The sequence below is a fragment of the Chrysochloris asiatica genome, unplaced genomic scaffold, assembly GCF_000296735.1.
Source record: "Chrysochloris asiatica unplaced genomic scaffold, ChrAsi1.0 scaffold00043, whole genome shotgun sequence".
NCBI lineage: Eukaryota > Metazoa > Chordata > Mammalia > Afrosoricida > Chrysochloridae > Chrysochloris > Chrysochloris asiatica.
Window position 1 is genome coordinate 3,798,597 of NW_006408561.1, and position 24,657 is coordinate 3,823,253.

Consider the following 24,657-nt stretch of genomic DNA (forward strand, 5'->3'; position numbering starts at 1 on the left):
CGGCAGATTTGCCTAATGCAATACGTTGTTTGATTTCTTGACTGCTGCTTCCATGAGTGTTGATAGTTGATCCAAGAATTAAGTCCTTGACAACTTCAATCTTTTCTCCGTTGATAAAAATATTGTTTATTGGTCCAGTGGTGAGGATATTTGTTTCCTTTACATTGAGATGTAATCCATACTAAAGGCTGTGCTCTTTGATATTCATCAGTAAATGTTTTAAATCCTCTTCACTTTCAGCAAGCAAGGTTGTATCATCTGCATATCGCAGGGTGTTAATGAGTCTTTCTCCAAGACTGATGCCATGTTTTTCTTCATATAACCCAGCTTCTTGGATTATTTGCTTAGCATACAGGTTAAATTAGCATTGAACTTAGTTTGAAATTAACTTAAATAAGTATTGAAATATATATATATATATATTTTTTTTTTAGATCAAATAATTGTTAAAAGCATGACTCTTTAGCTAAGTTCAATGAATTCAATTCATAAAATTGTGTATTCACAAACACAGTTTAAGAGAAAGAGAAAATAAATGCAGTTTCTTAAATTTCTTTAAGATGCACTAAATGATTTTTAAGATCAGTATTCTCTCTCCTGTACCAGGAATTAGCAAATTATTAACTGTCTTAACATAAACTATATGTGTTATTGACAATGAAAAGTTATATAAAGTTGTTAAGCCCAGTCACTACAGATGAGAATTAACTACAATAATTTACAGATAACGAATCACTCATTTACGACTAATTGGCGAAATGTCGTTTTACAGTGCAACTTGTAAAAACCAGAACTCCGACAGGACTTGCCTTGTTTTTCTAGGTCTCACAAGTTGACACAGTGCAGTCTTACCACTTCTTTACTGCCCGTTCTAGTGGAATATATATGAGCTTTCCTTCTCTGACAACTTTCTGCCCTACACAGGTTCTAACTTACACAGGACAGTGAATCACAAATTAATCTCTACAAGCAACAGCACCCCCTGCTGATAAACAAAAATAACTGTTAGCTAATTCAAAATGTAACCAATCTTCACATCTTTTCCCTGCAATACAATTCTGTTTAATAGACTATCACTCACGAATATAGTCTGCAATATTTATTTATATAAGCTGACTGATAGCAATTGGTTTGCTTTGGCTTTTATAGTAACTTGAAAGTTTGTATCATATATTTAAATCATGAGTTTCTAAAAAATCTATGACAAACAAAATTTACTTTGAAATCTAGGAAACAATTACGGTTCTATGATTTTTAAACTTTTATTCACATGTAATTCATCTGTACTATAGTGCTTTTTAGTAACCATTCAATATTTAGTTTGTGTTTGATATTACTTGACTACCTTACCTAAAACAATGCCAGCCCCCTTATCCAGTTTCATTTTTTATAGCACTTATGACCGACAAATATAGTTTATAGGAGTCTTGGTATGGCGCTGTAGGATAAGCAGTGGACCACAGGTCAGTTTGAACTGCAAGGTCGATGGTTCCAATTCACCAGTCACTCCTCAGAAACCCTGTAAAGGGTCATTATGAATCAGAATCGACTCAATGGCACTTAACAACAACAACATCTTAGACATTAATTTTGTTTGTTTCTCTAGAGTTTTTCATCTGTTGGAGTAAAAATACTCAAAAGTGGAGAATTTATTTTGTTCACTTTTATTTCCTTAACACCTAAGGCAGTGCCTGGGATGTATTATTGTCGAGTGTGTTCCAATTCATAGTGATCTGTATAGAGTATATTTGTCAGAGATTTAATGAATATGAAAATCAATGAACAAATGAATACACAGTGCATTTTATATTTAAAAAACTTGTTTAAATTATGAATTTAGTAAAGGATTACACAGCAGATCATCAGTTTTACATGTCAACAAATCATATATTTTGCTTTATTACATGGTTGCAATCCCCTCCAGGTACCAAGAGTTAACAGCATTTACCTCTATTCACTTTAACTATTGCATTCCTCCGTCTCCTCCACTACCTTCATCTTTCCTCTGCTAATGCTCTCTGGTTGTATATTGCTTGCCCTGTCACCCACATTAAAATATGTCTACCCTCTAGCTCATGAATAATTTTTGCTCCTTTCCAGAGTCGTTATAGATTGTTTCTTTTATCAAGAAAAGCTTTTTTTTAAAAAAAAAAAAAACATTTTACAATACTGGTCTCATACAATGTTTGTCCTTTTGTGACTGACTATTTTCAATCAGCATAATGTCCTCAAGGTTCATCAATGTTGTGAGGTGTTTCACAGATTCATCATCATTCTTCAACGTTTTGTACTATTCCATTGAGTGTCTGTACCAAAATTTAACTGTTCTGTTGATGGGCATAAAGCTTGTCTCCATCTTCTTGATATCTCTTGTAGACAGCATATTGAAGGATGCTGTTTTCTTATCCATTCTGCTTTTTATGTCTCTTGACCAGTACATTTAATCCATTTACAATCAGTGTGAGTATAAATAGGTATGAATTGATTGTTGTCATTTTTCTATGTGTATTTTTTGTGGTGCTGCCAGATTCTTTGTTCCACATAATTTTCTATGCTGAGTTCATTTTGTTTGTGGGTTTTCTTTTCATTTTCATTTGTTAGGTTAATGCTTGTCAAATCTTTCTGATTTTCCTTTATTTCATTTTGATGTGCAGGTGTATTATTTTCCTTTGAGGTTATCTTGTGATTTATTAATTTTTCCCTGCTTAAAGCAGGGAAATCTTGCTTGATCTTGAAATCTACTTGCCTTCGTTACCATTTGGAAGTACTGTATCTATACTATTCCCTGTTTTTGCTTTGTCATTGACTTCATTATACATTACTATCTCTAGTTCCCTATTTTCAGTCTTGTGGGTTTGTTTTACTTTAAATCCTTCTATATCTGGATTGAGTTCTGGGTGGTGTTGTCATGAATGATAATTTCAGGTTGTCTGCTGTTGTTGGTTCTCAGTCCAAAGAACACACGTCAACATTTATTGCAAAGTTGGTCTGGTCATTGCAAAATTCTTTCATTTCTGTTTATCAGTAAATGTCCTAATTTTGCTATCATATTTGAGGGACAGCTTTGCTGCGTATGATTACTGACTGGCAATCTTGTTCTTTCAGAGTTTTGTGTATGTCATTGCATTGCCTTCTTACCTACATGGTTTCTGCTGAGAAATCTGAGCTTAGTCTTATTGGTTCTCCTTTGTAGGTAACTTTTCTTTTTTCCAAAGCTGCGATCAGGGTTTTTGCCTTGTTTTTGATTTTGGAAAGCTTGAGTATGTATTTATGATATTCTTTTGGGATCTCTCCTGCTTGGGGTTTGTTCACCTTCTCGTATGTTTATCTTCTTGTTTTTCATGTTAGGGAAGCTTTCTTCTAACAACTCTTTCACAATTTTCTATGTGTTTATCTCTTCCTGTTTTGGATTTCAATCACCTGTCAATTGTTCCTCTTTATGGTGTTCCACATAACTCTTAGGCTTTCTTCAGATCTTTTCATTCTTTTTTCTGATTATTCTTCTAGCATACTAGTATTGAGAGATTTCTCTTCAAGCTCAGTAATATGGGCTTCCATTGCTTCTAATCTGTTCCTTTACCCCTTCAATGTATTCTCTGTCTGAAATCTGAGTATTAATCTTCTGGATTTCTAATGGCAGGTTTTCTATTGTTTCAAAATTTGCATTTATTTTGTCTGTTTGTTCTAGTAGTGTTTTCCTGAATTCTTCTAAAGTTTTTATTTTGTTCTTGCTTTACTCAATCTATTGATCCTTTGAAGTTTCCTAATTATCCTTTTGAATTATCTTCCAGTTAGAGCTATTATCTTTTCTTCCTAAGAAACATCTTCTGGCTCTGTATCTTGGTCATTTGTTTGAGTAATTCTCCCATTTGTTTGTGTGAGTTGAAATTGTCTTTTATCTCCGGGCATTGTGAGGTTGTCATATATGTAAAAACACTGGCATGATTCTGAGTTCCCAGAGAGCAGGGTCTGCACTTGGAGTGGATAATAGTGGTAGCTGGCTATACTTCTGGTTGCTAGGGGAGCATAAGGAAAAAGAAATCACACCTTTTCTCTTGACTGCACTAATCTGCTCTGCCAGGCCACCCTCTACTGCCAAAACTGCTCACAAGATGGTTGAGCCGTGTATAGCCAGCCATTCACCAGTCAGTCTCCCTCTCTCACCATCCCTGCTGTACCTCTCCTCTCAGTAAGCACTCCATCAACTTCTCTAACCTCTCTTCCAAAGTTCAAGATGCCAGAATTTTCATCTGTGTCTGTTTTATTTGGTCTCTCGTATCTCTATTGTAGAGGGTCTGTGTACAGTATCTGCCTATTCCGTCATTTTATACTTTCTTGAAGGTTTAATACCTGGCTCAAAGTTTCAAGAATCTTTTTATATCTACTAAGTTGTTCTTGAAAAAGTTAGGCCAATTAACACCTTCAATCTCTGAGAAAGTCCATTATCCCATGCCAGTCTGATGAGTGCATAATGGTATTACATTGTGTTTATTTGCATGTAACTTATACAAGAAGCTGTGACGCTCAACACACTGGGCACTCTGTGCTGATAAAGACAGTTAGATGGAGCCCCATCACTCCTACCTAGTACTACAGTACCAGAGGCATGGTGCTACGGAGACTCTGGAATCCTAGCAACCATCCTAGTCCTACAATAATGAAGCAGCTCCTTCCCAATAAGCACTATGAGTGGGCCCTGTTTATTATGCCAGCCTTGCACTCAGTTAATAACACCAAAGAGGCAGTACCCATTCCCCTCTCAATAGGAAAATGTGAGGGGTGAGTTGTACAGAGGAGGAAGCCAGAGAAAGAGCTTCTTTAAACCTATGCATGAAGTCCTTGAAACACTACCCAGCAGTCCAAACATGAATGAATACAGAAAAACTATGAACCAAAGTGCAGAACATCACCTAGACTTTGAATTGATTCTGGATAGAAAATAATCAGGACAGACTAAAATACCACTATAACAGCTTTTGAAAACTAAGTTGATATTTGAAGTATAATTCATAAAAGTAAACCAAGACATGAGTTCTGAACCTGTAAAGGTAAGTCCCTACTAAAATAAATAGAAACTAGAGTCTCCTAATCATAGTCTCATAATATTGAAAATGTCCAGGATACAATAAAAAATTTTATAAGGATTTTAAAGCATCTGTTATAAACATGTGGGAGAGAGTCCTTACAATTTGCTTCTAAAAGGGCATAGCCTTGAAAACAATATGGAATAGTTATACTCTGTATACATGGAGTCATTATGAGTCAGAATCAACTTAATAACAATCAACAATGATAAAAACATCATAAAAATCCTCCAAAGAACAATTATAAACACTCTTGAAACAAACAGAAAGTCTCAGAAAAGAAACAGAATACAGAAGGAAGAACCAAATTGACAATAACCAAGACAAACAAACAAACATTTACTGGATAGGTTAAAAAACACAGAATAATGACAAGGAAAACAACCAATGAACTTGAAGACTGATCAATTTGAACACTAAAGAAAACTAAACTGAAAAAAAAAAAATCTGTGGGACTAGAACAAAAGACTCAAGTTTCAGAAGAGAGATTGTGAAGCAGAAAATATACTTAAATAATGCCTGAAAAATTCTCAGCAAGGTGAAAAATCCTAAAGAAATTCATGTAGTAAAATTCATATATCAAAATCAAATTTCTGAAAACTAAAGACAAAGAAAAAACCTTGAAAGCAGTCAGAGAGACAAGATGCATCACGTTTAGAGGGACAACACATGCAAATAACAATGGATTTCTCATCAGAAACCATGGAGCCCAGAGTGAAATGGTGTAACATTTTCAAGCGCTGAAAGAACAGAAATGTCAACCCAGCAAAAATATCCCTCAGGAATGAAGGTCAAATAAGGACATTCTCAGATAAAGAAAAACTAAGAGAAATTGTCATTATCAGACATGCTGTGACTGAATTGCTAAAAGAAGTCCTCAGATAAAACGAAGACGCAGCAACAAAAGGAGCAAATATCTGCATAAGTATAACAAGCTACCCTTTGGATTATTTAAAGCTACGTTTGATACTTACGAGCAAAAGTTATTATACCATCTGATGTGGTTCTTAATGTATACAGAGGTAACTTATGTCCAGTATCATAAAGGAAGAGAGCATAGAAAGAATTTAATTGGTGATAAGGTTTCCACATTTCTATGAAAATTATAAATGTTTGATAATAATAAACTGACAAATGTGTGAATTTCAATCTCTAGAGTAACTAAGATGGGTGTTTCAGGCTGTTGTTCATGGCATCTCCATGAATCAGGGCCAATTTAAAGGCAGCTAACAACATATAATAAATAGTTTGAAGAAATGTACATGTACCTACACACAAAATACTCATGTCATTGAATGAGTTATATATTTGCAAATAAGAAATGTATTCAAAATAAAAGCTAAATCTATAATTAGTAGTTTCCACCCAATCGAGCTCCTGTCCATCACTAGAAACATCTTGAAAAACAAAAGAAAATTTTCTAGGCTTAATACTTTGATAAGTAGCCAGAAATTTAACACCATCTTTTTGTCATTACAAATTTCAATGCTATTAAAATTTTTAATAAAATATTGCCTGGGAAATATTACACTCAACTAAAAATTTGTGGACAGTTTTAAAAAATTAAAGAAAAATCTGATGAACTTATATAAAATGCTATCACATAAGCCATTCCTGATGACCAGATTCCTATAGTACCTAATACTGATATTCTTCAACAAAATCTTGTCCTGGATAAATGATTACTACTATTAATTAGATAACTTCAAGTTACAGATTGTAAGAGAAACAAAAAGCAACAAGGAGCTACATAAGGGTAACACTTTACAGTTTAAAGAAACATGTATTTACTTCTTAAAAGAAGTCTTAACAATTTTTTTCAAAAGATGTACAATTATATGAGGAGAGCAGCCAGCACCAGCTGATTGAAAATTTCTGTTCTGAATCACTCAGAACTGGGCTGAAAACCACAAAGTTGGCAGTTCAAACCCATGAGCTGCTCCTTGGAAACCCTGTACAGGGTCACTATGAGTCGGCACCTAACTTGACGGTATTTAACAGCAACAACTTGGTAAGCACAAATGGTGAAGAGTCTCAATAAGTGTTCTAATCTTACTTTTCATCACACTATTTACCATCCATGTAAATTAGTTCTCAATACTGGAAGCAGCCTGTACTTCCATTATTGAATGTATTACAACTATAATGAAATAATTGAATATGTAATTAATGATTTCATATCTGTGTCATCTACAAGAAAGTAAACTACACAAGGGAAATGTTTGTTTGGCATATTTTTTTAAAGGATGTACAGAAAGTTCTTGTACAGGTACATGTATTCGACTAAAAATGGCTATAGCATTTATATCCCTTAGTGAACTGAGTTATTCCCCAAACAGTATGGTACTCAAATGGGAACTTGAGTAATTATTGATTCCTTTCACTCTATACCAAAGGTTTATCTTCTGAGCCTGTCTACTTATCTTTATACCCACTGGTTGTTGTTAAGTGCTGTCAAGTTGGTTTCCACCCATAGTGACCCTGTATAGTGTTTCCAAGGTGCAGCTGGTGAGCTTCAACTGCCAATTTTGTGGTTCAATCTGATTTTGCAATCCAGCGCATTAATCCACAATGCCACACCAGGTCCCTGTGATGCACCACACCAGGTCCCGATGATACTCCCTACTATTTAGGTCAATATCATCTTTGTTTTTGATTTTTACTATTGCAACAAGCCTCCTAATTAGCCGTTCTATCGCTTCTTGTTGTTGTTAAGTACCGTCGAGTTGATTCCGACCGATAGCGACCCTGTATAAGGTTTCCGAGGAGCAGCTGGTGAGCTCGAACCGCCGACCGTTCAGTTCAAACGGCTTTGCAGTCTGACGCATTAGCCCATAGTGTCACACCAGGACAGCTCTAGCCCTGCTCTAATCCACGCTCCATGCTGACCTCAGAGTATGCTTCCTCAAAAATCAAAATCTAATAAATTCGTTCCTTAAAATGGGCCGCGGCTGACTATTGCCGACAGCATAAAATTCAAACTACTGTAGCATTCTGAGCTTTTCTTTTTCTAATGGACTATACATATAATCCCTTGCTTTTGCACGTACTGTTCATTTTCCTATACAATTGTTCCTTTGACACCAAAGTGACATTTCCAATATTTGAATATTATCTTTTTATTACTTATCTTAAAAATCACCTGAGGTTCTACACTGAGTAATATAACAGTTTTTTTTTTTTTTTACATTATTGTTTTCATTGTGGAACTTTTTGTCCAAAAGAAATATTACAATGGATGCTCAAGCAGATCAGATCAGTATGTAGCTTCTCTAGTTGTAGGCATCGAGGGGGACCAGAAACACAAATCTCTCACCTCTTTTCCACCTTAAATCAAGGTCAAACAAGGCTCCACGGAAAATAATTATAAAACCACTACTCTAAAGATGAAAATCTAGACTTTTTAATATGGCAAACATGGATCTGGTCTAGAATATCTTTTCTCTATCATCTGGTATTATTCCATGCAAAATCTTACTAACACAAAATCACAATGCTTTTTCAAATTTTGATGCACAAGAGGTTCCTTCTGCTTGCAATCCCTTTCCTCCAATCTTGCTTCTTGTAGAACTAATTCTTTGAGCTTCAGCTCAAACATCATTGCCATTAGAAAGTCTTTCCAATCAATATTCTGTAGACAGAGGTAGGCTCTGTCACACTTTCACAGCGCTGTGCTTAATATAACTCTCCTGTCACACTTTTACAGTGCTGTGCTTAATATAACTCTGGTGTAACAAGTTCCCTCTTGTGGCATTTTGCCCTTGGCTTTAAAAAAGAAATTTAGGGGATTTCCCCCAAGTAACTGACAACCCTTGAGACACCAGTTTGGCTAGGGAGCCAGCCTGGTAGCTGACAAAGAAGTAGGTGGACTGGCTTATGAAAACCCTAGAACACAGAGGCTCAGATGGGGCTTCCTACATGGCTAGAACATGGAAGTTCTAAGTTGCGATCCCTCCTGGACCATGCCCTACATGCCTTTTCATATATATCCTTTCTAATTATAATAAATCAGTAACTATAAATTAATCTACTAGTTATGGTTTGTGTGTTGCTGTGATGCTGGAAGCTATGCCACAGGTGCTGCAAATAATAGCAGGGTGCACAGGCTTCAGCAGAGTTTCCAGACATATTATTATTATTATATACAAGGAACAGGCAGTACACTTCTAAAAAACTAACCTCTGAAAAAAAGCTTATAAACAGCACCCACCAGAACACTGTCTGATAGAGTGCTAGCAGATGAGCCCATCAAGTTGGAAGGCACTCAAAATTTGACTGAGAAAGAGCTGCCTCCTCACAGTAGTTGTTTGGTGCTATGGATTCACCTCTGACTCACAACTATCCTGTGCACAACAGAATGAAACACTGCCTGGTCCTGCACCATCCTCGCAATTGTTTATTACACTTGAGCCCATTGTTGCAGCCACTATGTCAATCCTTCTTATTGGGAAGCTTCCTCTTTCTTGCTGTCCCTCTCTATCAAGATGATATCCTTCTCCAGGGACGAGTCCCTCCTGATAACATGTCCGAATTATAAGAGGTGAAGTCTCACCATCCAGGCTTCTAAGGAGCATTCTGGCTAGGCTTCTTCGAAGACAGATTTGTTTGCTCTTCTGGTAGTCCATAGTACTTTTAATATTCTTCTCCAACACCATAATTCAAATGCATCACATTCTTCTATAGTCTTCTTTATTCATTGTTCAATTTTCACATGTATATGAGACAAATGAAAATACCATGGCTTAGGTCAGGTGCACCTCAGTTCTCAGAGTGACATCTTTGTTCTATAACACTTTAAAGATAACTTTTGCAGCAGATTTGCCTAATGTAATATGTCATTTGATTTCTTGACTGCTGCTTCCATGAATGTTGATTGTGGATCCAAGCAAAATGAAGTATTTGACAACTTTAGTCTTTACTCCCTTTATCTTGATGCTATTTATTGGTCCAGTTATAAAGGTTTTTGTTTTCTTTACATTGAGGTGCATCCATACTGAAGGCTGGAATCTTTGATCTTCATCAATAAGTTATTTTAAATCATCTTTGCTTCCAGCAAGCAAGGTTGTATCATCTGCATATCTCGGGTTGTTAATGACTCTTCTTCCACACCTGATGCCACATTCTTCTCATATAATCCAGTTTCTCAGATTATTTGCTCAGTGTACAGACAGAATAAATATGGTGAAAGGATACAACCTTTCCTGATCTCAAACCATTAAATATCACCTTGTCTGTTATAATAACTATTTCTTGGTCTATGTAAAGGCTGCTTATGAGCACAAGTAAGTACTCTGGAATACCCATTCTTCACAAAATTTGTCATGATCCACACAGTAGAAAGCCTTTGCTTAAATCAATAAAACACAAGTAAACTTCTCTGCATTTTCTGATTTCTGTCAAGATCCATTTGATGTCAGTAACAATATCCCTTATTCCACATCCTTTTCTGAACTTAGTTTAAATTTCTGGAAGCTCCCTGTCAACGTACTACTAAAATAGTTTTTTAATTTATCTTCAGCAAAATTTTACTTTAATGCGATATTAATGATATTGTTTAATGATTTCCACATTCTGTTGGGTCATCTTTCTTTGGATGGGCACAAATGTGGATCTCTTCAATCGATTGGCCACATAGTTGTCTTCTAAATTTCTTGGTATAGATGATTGAATACCTCCAGTGCTGCATTAGTTTATTGAAAGATTTCAATTTGAATTCTGTCAATTCCTGGAGCCTTGTTTTTGGCCAATGCCTTCAGTGAAATTTGTATTCTTCCTTCAGTACCATTGGTTCTCAATCACATTCTACCTCTTGAATGGCTGAGCATTGACCATTGGCTATGATGTGGATGGAGGAAAGCTTCTGGGGACTTCTTTTGCTAATGTGGCATGACTCAGAATGCGGAAAAATAGCTGTAACATCTATTAGTAATTGGAACACGGGATATACCAAGTATGAATCTAAAATTTTTGAAACAGTCAAAAATTAAATAGAAAGCATGAAAATCAATGCTCTGTGTTTTTGTAAGCTAAAATGGGTTAGTATTGGCCATTCTGAATCAAACAATCAGATGGTCTACTATGCTAAGAACCAAAAATTGCTAAAAAGAACATTTCAAGATCTATTCTAAAGTACAATAGTGTCACTGATACCGTAATATCCATACAGTCCTAGTGTGGCGCTGTAGGAGAAGCAATGGACTACAAAGTCTGTTTGAACTGCAAGGTCAGCATTTTAAACTCACAGTTGCTTCTCAGGTTGATGTGAGTACAAACCAATTTGATGACACTTAACTGAACCTCCACTTGACCAAGCATGACGTCCTTCTCTAGGGACTGATCCCTCCTGACAACATGTCCAAAGTATAAGACAAAGCCTCGCCACCAGTGCTACATCAGTGTGTTGAAACATTTCAATTTGTATTAGTAATTCCTGGAGCCTTGACTTCTTCCAACTCTAGATCTTTCCTCATTGTTGCCTACTTTCCCATTCCAATCACCAGTAATTACCAATGCATCTTGATTGATCAATTTTCGACTAAAGAAGTTGATAGAATTTTTAAAAATTCATCACCATTGGTTTTAGTTGTTAGTGTATAAATTTGAATATGATATTACTGATCTTCCATGTAGGCATATGTATGGATGTTATACTATCACAGACAGCACTGCACGTCAAGATAGATTGTGAAATATTCTTTTTGACGATGAATGTGATGTCATGGTAAACTATGTGATTAGCAGATTCAGAATGGCAAATATCAGTTCATTTCAGTTCACTAATGCCTAGGCTGTAAATCTTTATGCATTCCATTTCATTTTTGACAACTTCCAATTTTCCTAAATGCATACTTCCAATCAGTTACGGGTATTTGCAGAAGTTTCTTCTCATTTTGAGTTTTACCCCATCAGCAAATGAAGGCCCCAAAAGTTTTGCTCCATTCACACCATTAAGATCAACTCTAATTTGAGGTACAGCTCTTCTCCAGTCATATTTTGAGTGCCTTCTAACCTGAGAGGCTCATCTTCTGCCATTATAACTGACAATATTTCACTGGTATTCAGAAAGATTTTCAGAGGCTAACCATTGAGAAATGGTCCACCTCTCCTTCTTCCTAGACTTTTTTTAGACTGGAAGTTCCACTGAAACCTGTCCACCAGGGGTGACCTTGCTGGTATTTAAAATGCCAGTGGCAAAGCCAAGTAGAGGATCTTATGTTTTAAGAGCTAGAAAACAAAAGCAGAATACTTAATAAATCACTTATGTTGTTGTTGTTAAGCACCTTTGAGTCGGTTCTGACTCACAGTGACCATGTATAGGGTTTTTGAGGCTTTAAATGTTTGCGGAAGTAGAAAAAAAAAATCTTTCTCCCACAGAACAGCTGGTGGGTTCAACTGCCAACCTTGTAGCTCACAGTCCAGTGCTTAGGCTATGGAGTCACTGCTTCCTAGATCACTTATAAAGTTTAAAAAATTATAAATTCACTGTCTTATACTGCACTTTTGAAGATAATGAGCCACAATTATATGATTTCTTCATAGTTACTAGTAATATAGAATATCCTCACTCAACCTCTTTTTGCCACACAATGCTGCTGCTTCCGGGGCACTCATGCCTCATGAACAATGGATAAATATTGCTGAATTTGGCTATGTGCCTAGACAGATATAGGTTCTAAACAGAATTTGCCTGAAGTAGGCATATTCTCTTTTGAGGAAAAATTTTCACATGTACTCAAATATGAATTTCTGACAAATAGACAGATGTCACTTGGTCTAGAGCACCATATTTCTTACTTACTATTATTTCCTTACCAAAAATATGCAGCTAAGTTTGCATAAAACATGTTAACAGCAGAAAAGAAAAAAAGATTAAACCTTTACTTTCCATATTGGTTGGGAATAAATTTTAACACTTTTAACTACTTTATCCATCCTTCAGAATCATGTTCAAAATAAGTATTTCCAGAAAGACAAATAGTAGAGAACATGCCCATTCTTAATACTAATGGAATTCATATGGTTCTTTAAATCTGGAATTGATTGAACCAGTACATTAAGATGACAAATAAGGAAGACTCAGTCAGATGTATTCGTTGAAAATGCTTTTTAAAGATTGAGAACCATGTGTTCTGTGCATTCCACATTTATGACGGCATATCTGTGACTGCTCACCACTATAACTTACCCCTGTTTTATCACACAAGCGTAGAGTATGAAACGATCCAACAGCAAATAACTCTCCATCTGGAGCCCAGGCAACAGAGGTAATAGGATGCTCATGAAGCTGTGAATTGTACAGCGGGCGGCCATAACTATCCCACACCTACAAATACAAACATTTTTTTTTTTACTGTTTTCTAATAGCCATCATAGTTTTACAAACAAATTTACCATCGACTAAAGTATCAAGTAAAGACTCAGAAATCAGCATCTCATAATATTAGCAATTAATTAATTTTATTCTCAATGCAAGGAAAAAAACAGTATTCCTTGAATCCTATGTATCTCAAAAAGAAGAGATTTTATAATACTGTGGTTAATTTTCAGATTTCACTAACTCTTTCATTAAACATAAAACAAACCCATTTAAGTCCTTTTAAATTTCATATTTTCAGCAACAAAAATACAAAAATAAATTTTAATGAGCAAAAGACTTAATATTAATAGATACTTCAACAAAGCAGATATATAAATACCCAACAAACACATGAAAACATGGCCAACACTGATATTTTCGTTAAGTGCCACAGAGTTGGTTCTGACTCACAGCAACCCTATATAGTTTCCGATGCTGTAAATTTTTGTGAGAGCAGAAAACAGTATTTTTCTTCTATGGAGCAGCTGGTGGGCTCAACTCTATGGTTTGCAGTCCAGTGCTTGTTCTACAGAGTCACCTTGCTCTTTAGTCATTAGAAAAATGCAAATCACAATTCTATTTCACCTCTACTATATCTGTGATCAGAAAACAGTAAATGTTGGCAAGGATGTGGAGAAATTGGGACTCTCTTCCATTCCTGATAGAATTATAAATGGTATGGTTGGTTGGGATTATGTACTATGGAGTTGGTTCTGACTCATAGAGACCCTGTATAGGGTTTCTGAGGCTGTAAATCTTTATGGGAGCAGAAAGCCTCATCTTTCTCCCGCGCAACCACTGAAAGTTTTGACCACAACTCGTAACCACTACACTATCAGAGCTCCTTGCAAATGGTGAAAAACAGATCTCAGTTTCTCAAAAAGTTAAACATATACTACCACGTTGTTGTAAAGTGCTGTTGAGTCTGTAGGTTTGAACCGCTGACCTTGTGGTTAGCAAACCAGTGCTTATCCAACAGCACCACCAAGACTCCACTATTACCATATGATCCAGCAATTCTATTTCTAGGTATATGCCACAAAGAATCAAAGCAGGTACACAGAGACTTGTACACCAATATTCATTGCAGCATTATTCACAATAGCAAAGGTAGAAACAACCAAAAAAATTCATCAATATATTAAATGGATTAACAAAATGTGGTAGACACATACAGTGGATTCTTAGCCATAAAGAGAAATGAAGTCCTGATACATACTTCAATTCAACATGTTGGCAAGTGTATAGCAACCAAAGTTTACACAGTTTACTAGGGTATGAGTCCTCATGGGGAGTGACTGTTTAGAGGACACTGAGCTTCTATTAAGGATAATAGAAACATTTAGAAATGGATAGTGCTGATGGAGAGGATATGAAAAATGTAATTAATTTTACAGAGTTGTCCATGTAAAAAATGTTGAAATGGCATTGAAACGTCAAACGCTTCGTAATACATGTTTTTAGCATAATAAAAAATTTAATTTAATTTCAGAAGTTTTAAAATCGTCATTTCATCTCACTGATTACAATCCCCTCAATGTAACATCACTTTCCCATTTCTTCATTGTGTTTCCTATTTCCACTCCTCCTTGTCTTAGTCTGAGTTCACTAAGAGAAGCAAACATATATGTTTATATCAAGGAAATGGCTCACAATTGTAGAGTCCCACGTCCCCAGCCTTTCGTGTTTGTCCATTATATTGGAAGCAGGTCACACCCCCATGGAAACAACCTTTCAGTTGACTGGCCACTCACAGCCAATCATCATAGAGTTAACTATGCCTGTATTAGGTTTCACCAAGGGGACATCCATATCTCAATTGCCAAACCACTGGGAATTCTGGCCCAGTCAAGTTAACACAAAACCTTAACTATCACATTCCACCTTTACCAACTCTTATGAATTTTGTCCTTACATAAAGGTTGCACTTCTGATCTCAAATGGTTGAGGTATTCTATGGTGTGCATACCGCATTAGTGTTACTGTCCCCCCTATATACCTAAATATTGTTTGGCTGAAAATTGAGCCATGTGGGTAAGTTCAACTCCAACTAAGGTGTGACCAAAGGCTATAGTATCAGATTCCACTAGTCTCTATCTGACCAGTAAGCCTGGTCTTTTTTACGATTTTGAGTTCTGTTCCACATTTTCTTCCACTCTATCCAGGACCTTCTAATGTGATCCCTTTCAGAGCAGTTTGAAGTGGTAGCTAGGCATCATCTAGTTCTTCTGGTCTCAGGGCCATGGAGACTGATGTTCAGGTGGTCCATTAGTCGACTGGATTGTTTTCAAGTGTCTTCATTTTCATCACTTTTCTTTCCTCCAGATATGGAGAGATCAACAGTTACATCTTAGATGGCCACTCATAAGCTTCAAGGTCCCAGTAACTATTCACCAAAGCAGTATGTTTTCATTGTCTTTGTGGACCCTGTCAGACCAATTACCCATGGCATTCCCAGAGACTATGGTCCTGAGCCCCTAGGCAATCTTCAGTGTTTTGCTTAATTTTTTCCTTGTCCAAGAAGTGCCCTATCAACTTTCCTTAGAAATGTTTATTTCAGCCACATTTTTTCTAACTATAGTTATATTAAATCTCATTCTTCCTCACAAACTATGTTGGTATGAGGATGATCAACTCGTAAGGTTGACTTTTAAAAACTTATTAAATAGATTGATTCACATTGAGTCACTAAAACTAGTAACTATAATTCTATTGCTACTTGTTAAATCAAATTCTATATGTCAATGAGATAGTCTTTATAAAGTCAGAAATTTAAAATACACATTAAAATTATTAAATACCTGTTGAACTTATAAAATAACAATTTACTAAACAATTTGAGTTAAAAGACATGGTTAAAGAAGGAAATAAATTAATATTCTTATATGCTAAATACTTTTTACCCAAATTTGAGTTTTTCAGCTAAGTAATGAATTCAAACATTACATACCTTATATTTACAATCTTCAGCAGCAGATAAAATAAGATCATTAACTGCGTTCCAATCTACTTTTAAAATAATGCCATCATGAGCCTTCCACTATGAGGGGAAAAAAAAAAAAAAAAAAAAAGATGTAACTCTTAGAGCAACTGAGAAATATTTTCTATGAGAAAAGACAATGCCTGTTTCTAATGATTATTCTGTGGTCTTCTCCTCAGGAATTCCTATCCCTTTTTTAAAACCATTGTGTAATATCTTATTTTGTTTCTAATACATACTCACGAAAGCACCTAGCTCCATGCCTCCACTATGTAGCTCACATCCTAAACAATTTCCTCAGTTGCCTAAGACTACAGATGGAAAATCACTTGCTGTTGAATTATTTGAAGCTTGACATTTATGTGATAATACTAGAGTCAGTATCATATACTCCAGAAATGTTAGTTGAATCCAAATCTCACTGTCACCATTGTACAATTGGTCCCATTACTGATACTATCCTACTGGCTGTTTACTAATTCCTTTTATCCTAACATTTTCTTCAGTATTTTCTTCATTCGCTTCTACATAGCCCTCTAAACTTTTCTCTATACCTTCACTGTGTTTTGGTTCACAGTGAAGGTAAAGAGAATGGTGTATTTTAAGAACTTCTTGCTGCACTTACCATGTAAGAAAGCATTCTGAAGTAACCCAGAAACTTGTCAATATAAAAAGAAAGCAAGACTGTCTTCCTGCAATTAAACTGATGTAATTAAAAACTGTCACCATATTTAGGCAGAATCATATAACAAAAAAAAATAATTACCTTTCCTTTAAGACTACAAAGTACATTTTTAAGCAGGAGCTAACTAACTTCATCTAAAAGATGAAGCCTTATCCAGAAAAGCAGTGACACCAGAGAAGGAGGCAGAGATGAGAACATGTAGCTTTCGTTACAAACTCTTCCTAACCTAGTGTTATTACTGTATAATATAAGAATAAATATTAAACTTGCTCAAATAAGATCTAAGACTATGCAACAATTTATCATTTGTTTTATTCAAGATCTATGAAAGTATATCTTTCAAAAACAAATGATTTTTTATAAGTTTTTACTGTGAATTGAGTGATAGTTTACATGTGAGAACATCAGTTTTACACTCATCATTTCATTGCAATGATTACAATCTCCTTCATGCATCATCACTCAACAGTATTTGCTTCTTCGTACATCATCACTCAACAGTGTTTACTTCTATTCCCTCTGCTTTGTTTTGTTTTGTTTTGGGGGGGTGGGATATACACAAAAATACTCAGTAATATATAATCACTTCAACTACCAAAGGCCACATTCCGCAAGCCTGCCTCCTGGCCACAGCACACAACCTTTCTCTTTCCACGAGTCTAGAGTCCTCAGCTGCACTATCTCTCCATGTTCTCATCTCTGCCTCCTTCTCTGGTGTCGCTGCTATTCTGGATAGGGTCCCACATTCTACTCATGCTCTTTTCCCTTGATGGTCCTAGGGTCCTCTGTTCCTGGACTATAAGATTAATTGTTGTTGATGTTGAGTACCGTGGAGTCGGTGCCAACTCATAGTGACCCTGCACTGGGTTTCCGAGGCTATAAATCTTTACAGGAGCAGAAAGCCTCATCTTTCTCCCGCGTAACAACTGGTAGTTTCGAACTGCTGACCTTGAGGTTAGCAGCCCAATATGTAACCACTACGCTATCAGAGCTCCCCCCTTTTCGTTACGAAACTTCTACCTTTACAGTTGTGACAGTCACAATTAGTCATAGCAATTACTCACTATTGAATCATAAAAATCTTATCCCTATCTCCTTTCACCATACCTGTCTAGACAAGATGAAAGCTATTCAGTGGGGATTCAAAAACAAATGAGTTTTTAAAAATCATTTGTTTTTGAAAGGTATACTTTCAAATACCTCAGAAATAATAAGGGTTTGACTCCAGAATACCACAATAAAGCAAGTCACACTATTTGTTTCCGAGTGTGTATAAAAATTATGCTTGTCCTATATTATAGTATAGAGTCCTGGTATGGTGCTGTAGGATAAGCACTGGACCACAAGGTCGGTTTGAACTACAAGGCTGGCAGTTCAAACTCACCATTTATTCCTCGGAAACCCTACACAGATTGCAAAAATTATCAAAATGTGATGGAGACACACCCATAGATTTGCTGCCACAGACATTCAATTTATAAAAATGCAATATCTGTGAAGCACAATAAAGCAAAGGGCAATAAAGCAAAACACAATACAATGAGGTATGCCTGCAACATGTCAAAAAGCATTAATCTTCAGAATTATCTTATAAATTAATCATATTGTCCAAAATACTACCAGGAAAAATACACACACACAATGAGTGTCAATGTTTCTTATGAGAGTTACAAAATTTGTTTTGCATATTCAAAATTTATGAACAAAATATGATTGAAATATTATAATTTAAATTATCAAATTATAACATAAAGATATAATTTAGGACCTCAGTTTATATATTAAGTATATCTTTAACATATTACATAAAATGCATAGTACATTTTCAATTACTTCTCAATGTGTTGGTTATTTTATGAAACTTCTTGAGCAAAGAGCTACTTACTGGCAGGCAGGAAATATGCTCAGTTCCACTTTATCTTACACCTAGTTCAGTATCTGGCATATACTAGATTCATTTTTATGAATGAATAAATAAAAGTATTCTCACTATAAAAGTCAGTTCTGGGTACCTAGGAGATATGTTAAAAATCTTATGGGAAATGAGGTGTCTACTTTTGAGCTGCATTGCATAAGAATTGTGCATTCCTTTTTGTGGACAACCTCAGTTTGAAAACGGGTTCAAGAAAAATTGCTGTACTTCTAGTTTTCCTAAAGGAATAATTTATACTAAATTAATAATTATACTTAACTCCTCTTCCACTCTAGCTGAATTTTGGCAATACATACTTTTTCTTCTCTACACTAGCTCCTGACCCAAAGGATCTAATGAACCCCTAAACCATAACTTTATTCATCAGTGGTGATATAAATACCGTCCTAAGTCTCAGATACAGAATAAACTAAATACAAGTATGGAGTCCTGGTGTGGTGCTGCAGGATAAGCACTTGACCTCAAGGTCAGTTTGAACTGCAAGGTCAGTGGTTCAACAACATCAGCCACTCCTCAGAAACCCTATACAGGGTCACTATGAATCAGAATCGACTCAGCACTTACAACAATTCACATAATTATAGGTGAAAATAAAAAGATCAATCAACTTGCTTGTTTTTGCCATATAATTTCAAAGCAGATTTTCAGAGTATCCATGATTGGTATGGAAGGACTTTGCCTAAAGCCAGTCAAAGCTAGTCCTCTTTTGCAGCTTACTATCTTTGCCCCAAATCTTTATCTTTAATTGCCTAAGGGCAAGAACTTTATATTTTATTTATTTGTCCCCAAAGTTCTTAGAAGAGTGCTTTGCACTCACAGTTTAAAATCTAAATGCATGTTGACTATAGGTAAATATATACAGGTAGTCCAGACTTAGGATGTATTCAAATTAGAATAAACCACACTTAGGATCTTTTTTTTGGGGGGGGTACACCTCATCATTAGGGAGCTCTGGTAGCATAGTGGTTATGAGTCAGGCTGCTAATCTCATGGTCAGCAGTTCAAAACTACAGGAGAAAGATGAGGTTTTCTGTTCCTGTACAGATTTACAGCCTTGGGAACCCTATAAAGGGTTGCTATGAGTTAAAACCAACTCCAAGGCACATAACCACCACAATGTTAATTTGCTAATGTTGTCATTTTCAGATGTTCACTTGAAGATGTCAAATGTTGAAATTTATAGATACTAAAATTAAAATAATAAGGAAATTTTTAAAAAAAGAAGGTAGTTGACTTATATCAGAACTGACATTTGCATAATATATATAAAAGCTACCAATATGCGTTCTCAAGGTCATTTCTGTCTCTTTACTCCTACAGATTTACATCTTTTTAACTGTTAAACCTGATGTTTTTTCTTACAACATTTTTACATCTGTTGTGGCAACACAATCTCCACCACCAAATACCTTACCCATTTACACTTTTTTCCTAGCCTCCCTGGCTCTAATTTATTAAAGACTGATTAGGACGCTAATCAGTCTTTTTGTTTTTTCCCCCCTTCCTACTAATACAAAAGGAGCTCTGGTAGCGTAGTGGTTACGAACCAAGCTGCAAACCACAAGGTCAGCAGTTCAAAACTACCAGTTGTTACGCAGGAGAAAGATGAGGCTTTCTGTTCCCGCAAAGATTTAGTCTCGGAAACCCTGTACAGGGTCACTATGAGTTGGAACCAACTCCACGGCACATAACAACAACAACTAATAGAGACCCTATGTGTGTCAAAGAACTGTATTCCATAGGATTTTCGATGGCTGAATTTTTGGAAGTAGATCACTAAACTTTTCTTCAGAGGCACATTTGGGTTGTGAAATAAATGGAAGCAACTATTCCTCCCACAGCACTAAGCCAGGTTTGATAATTTATTGCAATGACCACACAGAATTCAAACACCATATTCACAGTTGTGGGTTTACTAAGGAGGTTAACAAGTTAAAATTAAGGATTAGAAATGCTCAGGGCACAGTTCAGTCAGAACAGTCTCTTTACAGATACGCCTGAAGGCATGCCTCTCTCTAGTCCTTGGTCTCTCAACCATTAGGGCCCTTGGCCTCTGCTCTGCTCCAGTAATGTCACAAACCTCTTTTAGGGCTGCTGATAGATGCCTAAAAGTATTGCACTCTACTAAAATCCTCCATCAGAAGGTACTCGGGTCATGCTCCTTGGGTCAGCAAACCTAGCTCTCCAATTAAGTGCCTGGAGGCACTCAGCTTTACCTGCTCTGTGGGCCAGAAAACCCACCACTATGTCTCAAGGTCTAGCTCTTGGTTCTGTTGCTGCGACTCCTCTGATATTACTGCTCTATCTTCTGGTTAAGAAAGGTCATGCACAGTGATCTCAGCATCCAAAGGACATGCTCCCTTCTTTGCTCTTCCAGTTGGTATTAAGATCCTTCTCTGCTTCTGAGATGGCTCATTTTATACTCAGCAGGATAGCAAAATTGACGGATCACAATTTTAATAATCACTCACAAATGAATCATATAATCCATCGGAATCTTCCTACACATTTTCTAACCAAGATCCATCTGGAAAAAATCATTTGGTGGGAACTTACAAAGGCTATATACATAATATACAGAATATAATAAAGGTCAGCAGTTTGAAACTACCAGCTGTTCCGCGGGAGAAAGATGAGGCATTCTGCTCCCGTAAAGATTTACAGCCTCAGAAACCCTGTACAGGGTTGTTATGAGTCAGAACTGACTCTATGGCACATAACAACAACAACAGAATATACATAAAATAATTCACTGAATCTTTTTTACTAGTAGCCAAATACATTAACTGTTTGCATCATTCAGGGACTTCTGACTAAAACATAGAGATGACATAATAATTCAAAACAGAATTAATAACTTCTCTATAGTGAATGCTTACTTTATGACAGACACTGTCCTATGCAATTTGCAATTTAACTCATTTATCCTCACAACAATTCTATCAAGTAGATATTAGCAGATGAGATGAGAAACCATAGGAGATGAGAAATCTGAGACTCTAAGATATTTCAAAACTTGCCTAAGGACACAAACAGGTAATAAACCATGTAGTGGGGATTTGAACACAGGGGACTAACTTCAAAGCCTGTCACCCATTTAAGTTATACACGGTGTCATTATCAAAAAGGAAAGAAAATGATTCTGCCTTTTATCAGTGGAATCAACCATCAAAATTGTGGACATAGACTTAAAAGTATTCCATAATTTGACCAATCCTGACCTATTTTAACTGCCAGCACTGTTTTACTTGCTTTTGTGGGTTCTTTGTTTGCCCCTTTCTCTCAAATATTACAGACTGAATTATGTCCCCCACAAAATAAATGGTGTGAATCCTGATCTATGTCTGTGGTTATACATTCATTTGGGAATGGGTTTTCTATGTTATGCTAACATAGATTAACATAGAATGTGGTTTAAGTCAAGCAAACAGGAGATGGAGCAAGAGACAAGCCAAACCACATGAAGATCACCCAGGAGTAGAAGCTCAAAAGAGCTAGCAAAGAGAGAAAACTTTCAAGAGTAGAAGTTCAGAAGAACCCACAGAGAAAACTATCCTCAGAGCCAGCACCCTGAATTAAGACTTCTAGCCTCCAAAATAAATTCGTTTTGTTTGTGAGAAAATAAATTTGTTTGTTAAAGGCATCTACTTATGGTATTTCTGTTACAGCAGTACTAAATAACTGAGACAGTAAACAATCATTTTTCTTGTTTCCTGGACTTAGAACAATCTTCTGTCCTCTTCAAGATTCATCTCATAGCATAACTGTTCCTTTCTGAATAACGTGAAACAGTATTATCCTTAAGATAAATATTCTCTCAATAATTGGGGAAATTATATATATTTAATTTGCTTTAAATATTACATTGACTCTTCTTTCATTCTAAAAATATTAAAAGAACAATAGCCATAGAGAGAACTCAAGTGTATTAAACAGATGAGGAGGAAGATTTTTTTACAAAGTCTACACCAGCTCTTAAAATTTTATGATTTAGTCCTTTTTTTGTCTCAAACCTATATATCAGAGGCTGACTCTGCTATTTTTAAAGATGCCTACTTGGACCAAATCAAGTGACAATTTTGTAATTCAAAATATATTTATGATTTATTGGTAAAATGTGAGTTGGAATAAAAAGGAAGTAAACCTAGATGGAAATATAGCCAGATATTTCCTGTTCCTGTTCCTTAATAAAGGCTGAGAAATTCACATAATAAAAGGTCTCAGATGGTAAAAAGACCACCCAGAAGAGACTCCTAAGAAAGTGCCTTCTCTCCTAGCAGTCTGACAGATCCTGAAAACAATTTGCAAATGCCTGAGAAGTACCTGTAAAACTTTAGCATTTGGTTGAAGAGGTTTAATGATCAGCTGCTTGCCTGCTGTGTAAAGAACTTTTTCTGAATCAGGGCCCCATGCTACTGAATACACTGGTGTTCCTGTAAAACAGAATAAGAAACATAACACTGGTAAACTTTAATTATTATACCATATAAAAAATGATATTACTAAAAGGATAAAAAATTAGTGAAATGGCAATTTTGGGTATCATATTTTTTTCTTCTTATTCAGCAGCCCTTTCTGACTAGAGTACAGCCTGATACTGAAACACATACTGGGTTATACTTGTTGTTGTTGTTAGGTGCCATTTAGTCGGTACCAACCCATAGCAACCTTATGCACAGCAGAACGAAACACTGCCCGATCCTGGGCCAACTTCACTACTGTTGCCACACTTGAGTCCATCGATGGTGCCACTTGGCCAATCCATCTCCTTGGGGGTCTTCCTCTTTTTCTCTGACCCTCCGCCTCACTTCTCCAGTGACTGGTCCCTCCTAGCAATATGTCCAAAGTATGGGAGACGAAGTTTGGCCATCTTGGCCTCCAAGGAGCACTCTGATCTAAAACGGATCTATACTGGGTTATACTGGCCACTGAAAATTTGTGAGCAAATGGCAAACTACATTTTTAACTGATTTTCATTTTGATGAGAAAATAGGGAATTTTTAGACATTCCAGATTACACACTATTAAAACACATTTAAAAAAGAAATAAATACACTTCATATATTTTTTTCTATATTGAATACCTTTAATCAACTTTTATCTTTTACTCAGGGCTATTAATGAGTCCTTTTACATGTAAAGCTACAGTTTGTAGCATGGCCTGAAGAATTCTCTGATTATCATGCAAGGCTTGAACTGCTTTGCCATATGAAGACTGAGGATCACTGAATGCAGGACAACCTGCAATGAGGCTTCTTGAACTTTATTCTGTTGTTGTTATTGTTATGTGTCACCTAGTCAGATGAAACTAATAGTGGCCCTAAACTTGCACAAAGGAGCTCTCCTAGCATAGTGGTTAGGAATTGGGCTGCTAACCTCAGGGTCAGTAGTTCGACACTTCCAGTTGTCCAATGGGAGAAAGATGAGGCTTTCTGCTCCCATAAAGATTTACAGCCTCAGAACGCTTTGAGTTGGAACTGACTCCACGGTATAGAACCACCGCCAAACTTGCATATTAGCAATTGATGGTCTATTCCACAACTGGTCCCTTGCCTTATTTTAGCTGATGCTATTAAGTTTTTGCATTCTCTTTTCCCATTGTTGTTGTTGTTGTTAAGT

At 36.1% G+C, this 24,657-nt stretch overlaps 1 protein-coding gene across 1 annotated transcript in view; it reads right to left on the bottom strand.

The window, feature by feature from the left end:
* Positions 1-24,657, bottom strand: part of IFT80 (intraflagellar transport 80 homolog (Chlamydomonas)) — a 175,242-nt gene that overhangs the window by 106,663 nt on the left and 43,922 nt on the right. The window contains exons 5-7 of the mRNA XM_006861852.1: positions 23,362-23,471; positions 16,391-16,480; positions 13,270-13,407 (exon numbers count right to left, since the gene is read on the bottom strand). Coding sequence (XP_006861914.1) covers positions 13,270-13,407; positions 16,391-16,480; positions 23,362-23,471 — 338 coding nt within the window. The remainder of the gene's footprint in view (positions 1-13,269; positions 13,408-16,390; positions 16,481-23,361; positions 23,472-24,657) is intronic.